Source organism: Mycteria americana, chromosome Z (genome assembly GCF_035582795.1).
Source record: "Mycteria americana isolate JAX WOST 10 ecotype Jacksonville Zoo and Gardens chromosome Z, USCA_MyAme_1.0, whole genome shotgun sequence".
NCBI classification, from domain to species: Eukaryota; Metazoa; Chordata; class Aves; order Ciconiiformes; family Ciconiidae; genus Mycteria; species Mycteria americana.
In genome coordinates this window covers 7,410,677-7,423,506 of record NC_134396.1, presented here as the reverse complement: position 1 = coordinate 7,423,506, position 12,830 = coordinate 7,410,677, and the positions used below count along the sequence as shown (strand labels likewise).

The 12,830-nt window shown below is 48.2% G+C and overlaps 2 protein-coding genes across 3 annotated transcripts in view; one reads left to right on the top strand and one right to left on the bottom strand.

Moving 5' to 3' along the window:
* The window catches only part of LIFR (LIF receptor subunit alpha), a 201,632-nt gene that overhangs the window by 55,356 nt on the left and 133,446 nt on the right, over positions 1 to 12,830 (top strand). The window lies entirely within an intron of this gene.
* Positions 6,639 to 12,830, bottom strand: part of EGFLAM (EGF like, fibronectin type III and laminin G domains) — a 76,240-nt gene continuing 70,048 nt past the window's right edge. The window contains exons 5-8 of one of the 2 annotated variants that reach the window (XM_075527024.1): positions 12,234 to 12,377; positions 9,480 to 9,563; positions 8,289 to 8,392; positions 6,639 to 7,745 (exon numbers count right to left, since the gene is read on the bottom strand). In XM_075527024.1, the coding sequence (XP_075383139.1) occupies positions 7,591 to 7,745; positions 8,289 to 8,392; positions 9,480 to 9,563; positions 12,234 to 12,349 (459 nt within the window). In that variant the 5' untranslated portion in view covers positions 12,350 to 12,377 and the 3' untranslated portion in view covers positions 6,639 to 7,590. The remainder of the gene's footprint in view (positions 7,746 to 8,288; positions 8,393 to 9,479; positions 9,564 to 12,233; positions 12,378 to 12,830) is intronic. The other variant, XM_075527023.1, reaches the window with a different exon arrangement.

Below are 12,830 nucleotides of genomic sequence, written 5' to 3'. Positions count from 1 at the left end.
CTTCTTGATCGGCAGAGCGGGCAGTAATGCGGGTGTTCTCTGAGCAGCTTCTCTAAAGCACAGCATGCCGTAGTGCGTACATACGTGATTCACTGAAGCCCTCCTGTTCCTGCCATGCGATGTGATGATAGAAAGAAGGCCAGTTGACTTCCCCGTGTCCTCCTTGGCTTACGGCTCTAACACAGCTGGGGTTTGGAGATGTGATTTCCCCGCAGGCTCAGGCTGAGGGCTTGCAGGCACCAGCAGCCGGAGGCTCTCCATGGTCAACAGGTCTGTGTGGTGGCCAGCTCTATTCCAGGATGAAGGATGTAGCGGCAGGAAGAAGGGGCCCAGGCTGCACACTGTGGCGTTGGTTTGGGTGACGTAGGACACTTTCTCCGTGTGTTTTAGTGGAATGGAGATGATCAGCTTCTACCGTGGCTGTGACATGGGCTTTATGTTTGAGGCCATTTATGTCACAGCACTTACTTGTTGTCCTAGTGACAGCCAAGGAATTTTGTGGCTCATCTAACCACAGTGTCTGAACTGGGGAGTGACAGGCGGCTTAGCAGTGTGGGGACAGACAGGCGCCACATCACAGCGTGTCACGTGAAGCCATCACTGCGTGTCGGCACTGTGTTCTTTCCATCTCTTTGGAGGCTGTCTCAAAAGTCGGAGTCAATTCCTTGTCTTGCAATAGCAGGTTGGTGCAGCTGGTTGGCATGACGGCAACCAGGCGGGATGTGTGAGCTCCACTGAGCCCTGGGGAGGTGAGGATCAAGGGTACTAAGTCCTTTCAGCAGGACTGAAGAGTACTGCTCTGAAAAGACTGAAGTGTCTAGAGCTGTGGAAATGAGGAAAGGCTTCGATTGTTCCAAAGGTGAAATCCCACAGCTGTGCTCTCAAGCCCTGCAAGTGCTTTGGCCAGCGTAGGAGCACTAGGGGTGAGTTCAAGACAGGTCTCACTCCATCATCTGGGCCTCAGGTCTGAAAGGATGATGGTTTTGCAATATCTTCTGAAGATACTGCAAGTTGTTCAGATACAGCTCATTCAAACCTTGGCAAAACCAGAGTAATCCTGTTGGGTTTTGCATTTAACACAGCTCAGGAACAGCTGGGGCTCCCCGTCCCTTGGCACGGAAGAACTCACGTGATGGCAGCACCAGAGGAACATGGAAGTAGCGAGTTTCTTTGCAGGCAGAGCTGTGTCGCGTCCACAGTGGATGCAGACCAGTTAATCCGGGCTGTGCACGGCCACTGCAGAGCGAATGCGTGAGAGCAGCTGAGAGCTCCGGCCCTGGGAGCGGCGAGGTGGGTCGGACCCTCCACGGACACCACCGCCCTGCCCTGGCGCAGGACGCTCAGCTGCAGCCCACGGCCCTGCCGCGTGCCTTGCCCACACGCAGGGTGTGCCTGTGGGGTACTCGGCCCCACGCCTGTGCTGATCTACCCGGGGCGGTAAATCAGGGGGGTTCTAGTCGCTAAGCCAGCGCAGAAATTAGTTACTGACAGTATCCTGCCATGTCGCATTTACAAAGCACAGCTACTGTGGGTGAAAAACCCCAAACCAGTTGTGAGCTGGAGCTTTTCATTTTGGGTGCATTTATGAGGTACCTGGGAACTACAGATACAGGCACTTCTGCAAAGTAATTAAAATCACAGAGTCTGGAGTTTCACATAACGTCGCAGCCATTTAAAGTTGTGCTACAAAAATCACAGCAACTGAGTTTGAAGGTTGGGTAACGACAGAGCACGTGGACTGCCCCGTTTTTCACCATCGGGACAAGCGTGGGGAGAGGGAACTGAACTGTCTGTGTTTCCTGGCCCTGTTCCAGCACGCATCCTTATCTTCTGCTTGACTCCCTGTTCTGTCAATGCTGGCTGCTCCTAACACGGCACCGGCTGTGGCTTTAGCATCCAGTGTTTCCCCACATTGGCAACCACAAAAAGTTATTCTCAACACATAAATAAAGGTTACAGAGTCCCTGTGTTTGAGGCATTTGTTAGTGCTTAAAAAAACCCCTGTGTTTCGGTAAGAGCAATCAGAAGTTCAAATGAAAACTGCCTAAAATTGGTGATTTCATTTTTGAATTCTGCTTTGCTGACACCAACATTAAAAGCTGTAGCAAGGAAAAAAAAAATGGAAGCATGAGGAATTGTAAAGAAAATATTAAGTATTGCCTCTCCAGTGTCTTCAAAAGACAAGAAAATTGAGGAAAATTCCACCATGTCCACAAAAAGTGACCATGTACACTGCCGCTATTGCCACTAGAAACTATTTAAGGGCCTGCAAAACAAACAAACAAAGGTTGGAAAGCTGCTGTTCTGCGAGCCTGAACGTGGGGTGTCCATGCTCAGCAGCCCCATTTCTTCCACACTGTCCCCATACATCACGGTAACGTACGGTGCTGGAAAACACAACCTGTGGGGACAGTGTTGAAACAACCCGCACCATTGTTTTCCTAGAAGGAAGACTGAGGGAAGCTTAAAAAAGAAATCAGGGGGGCAGGGCGGAGGGAGGAGGAACAATGTTGTCTTTGTCCTGTGCACAATAGACAAAGAAATATGCTCTGACAGTGAACGGATGTTCAAGAGAAATAAGGGCAGTCGGTCGCAGCGCTGCCAGGCAGTCTCTGTCACAGGGATGTGGGAAGAGGGCACTGCACTGGTTTTGGCTGCGGCAGAGTTAATTTTCTTCACAGTAGCGAGCATGGGGCTAGGTTTTGGGTTTGTGCTGGAAACAGTGTTGATAACACAGGGATGTTTTAGTTGTTGCTAAGCAGTGTTTACACTAGCCAAGGGCTTTTCTGCTTCCCGTGCTCTGCCAGGTGCACAAGAAGCTGGGAGGGGACACAGCCAGGTTACTTGATCCAAACTGGCCAAAGGGCTATTCCATACCATATGGCATCATGCTCAGTACATAAACTGGGGGGAGTTCACCAGTGGGTAGCGATCGCTGCTGGGGGACGGGCTGGGCGTCAGTCAGCGGGTGGTGAGCAATTGCATTGTGCATCACTTGCTTTGTACATTCTATTATCATTATTATTATTATTATTATTATTATTTTCTCTTCCTCTGCTGTCCTATTAAACTGTCTTTATCTCAACCCACGGGTTTTACTTTTTTTTTCCAATTCCTTTCCACATCCCACCGTGGGGGGGGGAGTGGGGGGGTGGTGGTGGTGAGCGAGCGGCTGTGTGGTGCTTAGTTGTCGACTGGGGTTGCATTGTTGCATGCTGAAGCCAGCTCTGGTTCCATCACCACGTAAGGGTTACCTGGGAAGACAAATGACATCACTCTGAACGTCCCCCCTTCCTTCTCTTCCTTCTCGCAGATGAGTTGGGTCATGTCCCTGGGGGCAGAAAGCCGGGCCCTCGCAGAGCTGCGGTGACCGCAGGTGCCGGTGCCAGGCTGTTACTCATGTGTGAGATGCCCAAGCGCAGGGGCAGGGACACCTGGATGAGGGGACTGGGGGTAACCAATGGACAAACAGAGCGGGAGGGAGGGATGCGTGCACCGGAGCAGGCGATGCCCTGACGCAGACATCAGAGCAAGGTGTTGCTTCGGAGAAGGGAAACCCACGCTGTGTGCGTACATAACACCCCAAGAAATAAAATGCTGATAAAAAGAAGCATCTGGCTGATAGGATGTGGCTGCTGCTCTCCATGAGTAAACCATGGCTGCATTTTATCTAGTCCTTTAAAGTGAGGAGGTTTGCCCCTTGAAGAGTGACGCTGCTGCAGAGGGAGTTGCACATGCAGAGCTGGGTCGATGCACTTCCCACCCGGCTTATATTGCTTTATCAACAGAATGAAAACGTTTTCTCGAAAGCAAAGCCTGGTTGATGAAATAATAACTTTAACAGGCACCTGTGGCAGGCTAATGTGCCAGGCTCAATGGGCAGCTCCCCATCCCCGGCAGCCCCCTCCTCCTCTTTGCCTCTTTGCTCCCTGGGGCCAGGCTGGGACAACTGGGACAGAAAAGAGCTCCTGGCCCCTCACCTTTGGCCATGCAAGGCACACCAGTGCAACAAGAATTTGCCTATCATAGGGACCATTGCTAAGTCTTGTCCGGCTTCAGTTCCCCTTGATGTCTCTTTTTGCTTGCTTTTTTTTTTCTTTTCTTTTTTTTCCTTTTCTTTTTCCTTTTTTTTTTTTTTTTTCCCCTTATTTTGCTTTAGGATGACCTGAGTAAATGTAACTGCTGGTTCCCAAGCAGCTGGTCCCCAAGGAGATGGAAGAGTGGTGGAGAGCAGTGAGATAGATAGGCTGTGCCCCGGGCAGGGCGAGGGGCAGGCAGGGAGCAGCTCTGCCCGACTGCCGGTGCCCAGCACAAAACCTGACTTAGCCCATCCAGGGCTGGCAGCAAGGAGGGTATTCACTGCAGAAAGTGGAGGGGGATGCCTTTTGGGATAAATGTGGAAAATCTGGAAGAAAGCTAAGGACTGCAGTTTTAGGAAGGAGACTAAATTGCACAAGCACCTGGGACTGCTGGTTTCATTGCTGGTTTGCATAGGTACCTGTGGCAAAAGGGCACGGCTCTGGCAGCGGGCGTGAGTTTGTCCTGCAGTGCCAGGGTCATGCTGAGCATCTGATATGGCCCGAACAATAAGTAACGTGGTTAATAAACAGCCTTGGAGACAGTGAGCAGCACACCCAGGCCAGTTCCTGGGAAAATGACTAAGCACTCTGCCACGCACCGTCTGCCTTTCCCCTCTCCTTCCCTGGCCCGGCATCCGGGGGGTGGGCCGAGCCCCACATCTGGTCAGATGTTCCTGTGTTCCTGGCACCTTTTTCCTGCTCAGCCCCTTGAGTGGAAACCCCTGCCTCTAACCCAGCCCCGAGCTTCGCCAGGGAGGCTGGAGATCTGGATGCGGGATGCTTCCCTCTTCAGAAGTTTCTCAGACTATCTTTAAAAGGATGCAGAAAGGACTTTTTTTTCTTTTTTTTCTTTAAAGGACTCAAACCCCAGAGCATCTTTGCTGTCCCCCCCTGCCGAGCCGGCACCATGCAGCTGTGCCACTCGAGCTCGGTCTGCGCCGCAGCAGCGTGATGCCGCCAGCGCCGAATTCCCGTGCGGTGATACACACAGTTGGAAACAGGCATTTGGGGAGCTGCCGTTTGTTGCTCTTCCTCTTCTACAACAACAACGGAGGTATTTCCTACCCGCTCCCCCCCCCACCCTGCATTTCAAAGAGCAGCTTTTGTTCTGCAGAAGTATCGCCTTGTACCAAACGCCTGTTATTCTGCAGTAAATTATCTTAAAATAGAGACCTCTCCCGCCAGATGTTTGTCTTGGAGCTGCTCTCCAAACCCTGTGACAGAAAGGAAAGGATGGGAAAGGCGAGGCACATGTGACAGAGCAGAGGCTGATGCTGTTTCTGGACCCGCGGTGTCCCTCGTCACCGGTGGGACGGCAGGTACCCAGGACTTGGGGTACAGCCGGCCAGATCTCCCTACCCTGCGCCAAGTCAGGACAGGTCACTGCCATTTGGGACCCCCCCCAAGCACACCAAACGTGACTCTTCCCTCTCCAGCAGCCAGCAGAGACACAACGGGAGCGCAGGCTGTGTCTGGCCACCGCCGCAGGGCTGCTGCAGCGGGCAGCCAGCAAGAACTTCAGCCTCCAGAGGTTTTAGTTCTTATCCTTTTTCAAATTCTGCACATTTCCCCTTTACACGCCATGGCATCAAATTCCATTCACCTTCATCTTAAAGCCACGTCTTGATGATATACTTTATCCTGCTCTTTCCCAACCGTGCACAGGTTTCTCTCTCCCCATGGGGCTCCCCAAGCCAAACAAAACTGCACTTCCCCTGGAAGGAGAGCCATGTGTGTCTCCAGCTCCTCTGCAAGCTGCCCACGTCTTCTACAGACAGTTTTTCTGAAGTGTGATTTGAACAGGGGCAGAGCACAGGTGCACGTATTACATACTGGCACCACCATGTATTTTTCTGTTCCTTTCTATTTCTAACAAGTCTTGGTATTTGTTTTTGACCACTGCTGCCGTGTCTACAAGGAGCACGAGATCTTTCACCTAAATGATCAATGTATCCCTTTCAGCATGCAGAAGAGGAGCTGGGGTCTCCTTGGCAGTTATTTTGCATGTGCCATTATCTAGTACCAGCTATTATTTTTTCCACTGAAGCCTGCAGCTGCTCACGGTCAGCTGTAGGTGGGACGAGCCTCAGGAACGTGTTTTAGCTCCGAGGGAGCCGGGAGCACCCTGGGTACAGTAAAAATGCAGCAGAAACCTCCTGATCTCCATTGCTTTTGCCACATCAGGTCCTTTTAACTCACAGGCATTCAGACGAGCCTGTGCTGCTGAAGGGGTTTGTGCTTCTCCCCCCACCGGCACATGGCGAGCCGTGGGGTGCCCCGCTGCAATGTGGGTCTCTCTTCTCTCCCTTGATGGCTCACTGATCTGCTTCGAACAAAGAGTTAAGGAAAAAAACTCTCTAAAGTATGAAATTCTGGACCATTTCCTTAGTGTCTCGACAGCACTCTGCTCGCCTGCTTAAATTACAGTTTGGCAATCAAGGTTGCATAAGTGTTGGTCCGGTGCCTAGAAAACATTTCATTTTAAGAGGACTGTGACCCACCAAGGTCTCTTGCACATCTCTTTTGCCATTTTTCAGCAAAAAAAAATAGTGGTTTATAATACCACAGTAGCAAGCATTTGCTCTTTTTTTCCTAATCTTTTAATCTGTTTAAGCCAGGAAAGCTTCATAATGTACAATTTTAAACTCTCAAAATTTACAAAACAAAAAGAGTCAGATTTAAAACTGGTCATAACTCACAAATATCTCCACCAAAACTGTATAATACAGACATTAAGCCTCCTGTATAACAAATTTAAACCACAGGTCACTTCGCTATTTTTAGGAAAGTGTGCAAAGAGGTAATTGTATAGTACACCTAAATGTTAAAAGTTATACATGTAAGGAGTTCTGCTGCTGCTATAAAAAATATACAAGTATAAAATTACTTCTACAAAATTGGTTCATTGATTTTGTTGCTTGTAATAAAAAAGTAGACTTTAAGAACTTTCCTCCAACAAACAACAATATTTTGAAACCAGCCACTGGAGCTGTTATTTACACAGGGTGAAACATAATTTAGCTAAATCAGAGAGTGGTAAGGAGAACTGCTTGTTCCGGGACATACATTTGAATGAACAGATACACTGCCTGATGGTGTATTTGTTGAACAGCACGGTCATTGTACCACTGCAGGGTGAGATGAATGCAGGTGTTTCAAGACTGCTTTTTCTGATAGTACAAAAGATAATCTATGGACCACAACACAGTCATTGAGCTACTCATAACATCACACATTTCTTCGCTGTTTGCACTGATGCACAACCTTTAGTGTTCACTAAACACTAATGGGTAGAGGGGACGGTTCCTACACAAGATATTCGGTTTGGTTTGGTCAGCAGAGGAAAGGAGAGGGAAAAATGTTTTGGGTTTTTTTTTCAGGTTTCCCTTTGGCTTGGTCACCTTCCCAGACGGCGAGCGTGGGCCAGCCATAGAGGGCTGTGGCAGCCAGCTCGCCCTCAGCCACACACGCAAGCACACGACGGGTCCTCGGCACCAGGATTCCTCTCTTGTCACTTGGTCCCACACATGTTGATGTTCTTCCCATCGGCGGCATCCTCCACCAGCGAGATGTGGTAATCGGTTGAAAGCGTGAGGTGCGAGATGCACCCCACCAGGCCCCGCAGGTACTGCCTGTTCGTGTGCAGGGCTATCTCCTTCATGCCACCTGGGGGAAAGGCAGCGATGAGAAACTCTTCACTGACACGGGTGTCTGCTCCTGCTCGGAGACTGCACGCCCAGCAACACCATTAGCCTTCCTAGCGCTCCTCAGAGGTGAATTTTAATCTACAGGTTGCTCTGTGGTTTGTTAAATACAGCTTTTAAGCACTTGAAAGTACAGAGGGGATAAGCAGGAGATAATAAACTAGGATGCTAATTATTTATCGCAGAAATTGTAGTATCAGTAAGAGCTGAATAAACTTGGGCCCAGATTCCCACACAGGTGCGGAGTTTGCAGCTGCCACTTGCTGTCTCTCTATGCACCTGCTGGGGTGCGACAGTGCACCCCACGGTGCTGGTCCCTTCTCATGCCAGTCCCCTCCATCCCACCCAGAGAGGCCTCACCACAAAAAACAGGCTGTGGAGGACCAGCGGCTGCTGCGTGAAGCCTTCACGTTGAGATGGACGGGGCTGGGATGCCCTGCCTTGCAGCTGACCTCGCAGACACAAAAATGTGTCTGGGTCCTGCACGTGAACGGTGAGCACTCACCTACATAGAGATCTCCATTGATGTTTAACTGCCTCATCTTCCCAGGGGATTTACCAGTCCTGGCACCGTAATCGTCCACAGTTACTTTGCCAGACTGTCCATCCCTGAAACAAAAAACAAACTGCTCTCATGCATCCAGCCTACAACCAGGTGGGAGGAGGAGCAGCAGCATCTCCCCCTCGCCAGGAGACCAGGGCAACTCAGTGCTCAGCAGGGTTCACAGTGAAGGCTTGGGGCTGATGTCGGGGAGCCCCACAGACAGCGATGTGCTATGGCAATCCAGACCCTTCAGGGTGGTTTTCTTTCCAGGGACTAAGACGTCAGGGACCCGCAAAGGGTGTGGGACACATTTGCGGAAGAGAAAAAAACTGGGAAAGAAGTAAATTGCACAGCTGAGGGAGAGGGGAGGATGGACACGTCGTTAAACTGACGCGTTGTTAAAAATCAGATGTCATATAAAAAGTAAACAGCAGAAGCTTCAACAGAAGGGAAGAAATAGGCACGCTAAGGTAAAACATACTTATAAGCAGTTTTGTTTCTTACAAGAGCTTTCAGGTGACTTCTGTTTTATATATGGTCAATAACCGCATTGACAGAAGAGCCACTTGATGGGCTCCTATTCTCACTGAATTTGGTAACAAGTTCTGCTAATGTCAGCCTGTGATTTCCAGGGAACCAACATCTCATGAAGAGAGGGATGTGTGCTTTCCCTGCTGGGCACACTTGCCTCCCATGAGGTAATGAGTTATAAATATGAGTTATATATACACTGCAAGATGTCTGCACCTCCTCCAAATAGAAAAAGTAGGCGTACACTGTCCGTGCTCCAGTGCTTGTGCCAGCCCGCAAAATGCTCAGTAGGGAATTTCAAAATGTAGATATTAAAGAAAAATACTCTTAACCCAAATGGTATGGGTTTAATAGAATGTCTGTCACAGTCCCAGAATAGCCCTGCGTGACTTTGGCAGCCTGCCTTGAGCTGTGCTGAGTTGGCACTGTCACCTCTAATACAATAATCTTTGTGTACATCGTCCTCAAACAGCCAAGTTGCTGCAACAGTTCAACTCCTAAGCGATGTGAGAGCATGGAGCCGCAGTGATTCACACCCGACCAGCATCCAGGCACGCCAGCCAGCACCTTTAATGGCAGGGTGGCTCCAAAATGCCTCCCAGATGAAGCGTGGCCACTTACCGAACAGCCTTGACTCTGTGCCACCGGCCGTCGCTGAAAGAGCCGTTCACTGTGATGGAAGCAATGCCGCTGCCCAAATTATAGCTACAATTAAGAAAAAAAATTAAAATTTTACTGCCTCCCTTGCAAAGACTGGCTGCCTGCCAAGTTGCTCAGATGCCCTTACTCTGTGCCCCACCTGCTCAACCACCCGAGCTCCCCTTATGGCTCGGATTCTGGGGGGACTGGTGGAGTCCTTTGGAAGCCCAGCAGCAATGCACTTATTTTGCCAAGTCAGGCTCACGGAGCAACAGGCAAAACTCCCTCCTGCCCAGGTCAGACTGGGTGCCGTCACCACCATCCCATGGGAGCAAGAAGGGGGCCTCTGCATGGCAGTTCCTCCCCAAAACAGGAGGTTATGAAGGTCAGTGATCTACAGACCTTTGGCCTAATGGGAGAGAGCAGCGGGAGGTTGCAAAAATGGTTAATAAATAAATTATTACAAGACCAAATAAGCATGCAACCTATAACAGATCTACAAGTCATCTGAGTTACAGGGAAGGTTGAGACCTGTGATGTTAGAAAGGATGAAGCCTAGTAAATAAACACAGAGATAATAATGAAGTTCCCTGCTTCAGTTCCAGTTCTGATTATTTCTCTGTGTTTGCTGCTACTAAAATTATTCAGCAGACATAATGTCCCCATCAGGTTTACACTTCAGGCACCTTAATTTCTGGATTCCGAAATCTGGGCCAACCTTCACGACAAGGAAGTAGGTGCCACAACACAGTGAGCTATTGGGTGCTCAGCTGCCTAAATAAGCAGGATGAATTAGCCTGAGCCAGCCACTGCTGGCCTTCAGCCTGTACCAAGCTGGAGAGATTAAAGCCAACATCATAATCTCTTCAAAAAAGGCTGAACCTGGAATTAAGTTCATGTCCAGGGGTAGGTACTTGAGAACAGCACGTTAAGTGGGGAGCTGCCTAGAGCAAAATTGTTGCCCTAAATTTGACTCCTCCCCAGACGTTTAAGTGAGTCTCAGACAAGCACCTCCTTTTACCCAGGATGCAGATACCAGTTTAGGTTGAGAGCTACAGAAGGATTTGGGTGTTCAGGATTGTATCTGTGTTAGACCTTTGGTTACAAAAATGAGATTCATATCCCTAATGAATGGAGATCCCCTACAATAGTGATATAACCTTCTACAGAAGCAGGGAGCAACAGAAATTATTTACATCAGCAGTTACACTGTACAGGGAACTTTCTCTTCTAGGCCATAGAAAATGGGAAAGAAAAAGTATGTTTTGAATTTCAATCTCGACCAGAACACAAATACCTGATTTTGGACTGCAGGAAAATACTTCTGACCAATTCACAGCCCTGATATTCTCCTGACCTCACCTCTCAAAAGGTGGAAAAGTAGCATAGGGATCACTTTTTCTGAAAGAAGATGCTATTTTTTTTTCTGCATTTGTCCTTTCACCATCTTCTTTGGTACTCCCTTTCAGTATGCAGTGATTGTTTATGAGAGTTTTAAATTGGGATCTTAATTCTTCACCTTCCTAAATGCATGTGGAAGGTACAGATATTTCAATAAAATTCAGCTGTTTTGGTCTAAAACCTCTGTGTATCTTCATCTCTGGGGGATAGCAACAACCCTAATAAAAATGCACTGTGCCTAGAAAACAGACAGAATAGACTGGCCACTTACTACCACACATCTTGGAAAGACAGGCTCTCCCAAAGACATTTAAAAAATGCACCATTTCTGCAGAGTCAGTTCCTTGTTTATAAAACAATGAGAAAACTAAGAGTTTTTGCAAAGTTAACCACAGAAAATAACATTAAAAAGCTTAAAAGAAATTAATGTAAATAGAAATCTGCAACTTGTCTATGCATCCACGGTAGCAACCAACAACCAGGTAAGTCAAGTAAAAGATAGCTTCAAATTAGCTTAAATTATTAACAAAATCTTTGTCATTTAAACAACAGTGTCTCACAACAATCTATAATAATGACGGAATTTGTAGTTTGCTGTTTCAATATTTGTCTTACACAACCTAAAAGGGGATCATGAGGAAAGACAGGGCTTTCCAAAGGCAGGAGTCCAAAAAAAGCACCGTGCAAAAAGTTACACCAAGTCTGCCTAAGTGTCTGCAGGGGAGAACGCGATTCTGCAGAAGGAACATGAGTTCAGCCCAACACCCCCCAGTTTCAGCTTTTTGACAGTAATATTATTTGTTTCTTAAGTAAGTGGTTCTGTGGATGTAACAGAGCCTGGTGACAGCTGGGTTTGTGTCACGGGGTTGGATATTTGGGGTTTGGGAAGGTGGAGCCCTGCTCCCGTGTGCACTGTCCAGTGAAGAGTGAGCCTGCAGTGAGCATGGGCATCAGCAGAGTTTTTCCTTGACCCCTGTTCTCTCTGCAAACCCTACACCTGCTCTGCTTAACTGAGATGGCAAGTGCTTCAACATGGAGGGAGTTAGTGACAGTACTCGTACCCTCATAGGTGACTTTTAGAAAATCACATTAAAAAACAGATGTTTTAAAAATTGGGAGGGAGGGAGGCAGTGGGAACGATGGAAAGCTTGCAGCACATTACCTCGCCAGCTCACACCCTTTCCCAGACAACAACGGGACCCATCACTGAACAAAACCTTGAGGATGTAATTGTCTCACACTATACCAAAGGACAAGTGCACTGGATGTGTTGTGGCAATTCCTTCGAGCCCTGAGTGTACTGTGTGTAACACAAATAAGGGAGAGAAAGTTTACCTGAATATTAGTGCTCCTTCTTGAAGGCCTAGAGAAATAAAATCACTGTTAGGTCGCATGGGATTGTCTCCCCTCCACATCAAAAGACCTTCCTTCATTGTGGTTTTAAACCTCATGAACACATTCGTTCTTGATCCTGATACCCTGTTTAATGTAGAAGAAGGAAATAACAGTTAAATATTGAACTGGGACAGTCTTCTTTCAAAAAAACATGAAAGATGATGCAATATTTCTTCTCTGCTGGTCTTGCAGGTTACTGTCTTGCAACTCGCCTACATGCTGATGTCTGAGGGCCTCTGGTTCACATCCCCATTTCCAGCATTTCGGAGTGGGGGAATTGAACTTGTCCCTCCAGAATCCCAAACACAATAGCTACTTGGTTACTCCACACAAATAAGAGAAAATCCTTTTTCTCTCCAAGCCTTCTGTGAAATCCAGTCCAACAAGCAAATTTTGAGAAGGTCCAGTAGATTTGGTGCCCTCAGAAGCCAGTGGAAAAAGCATAAGAAGGGCAAATCAGAAAGTCCTGGCAGGTGAGAGGTGCTGAGCTACAGGTGAGGACATTTGTGAAGCCTCCTCTAGCCAGTGACTGAAATA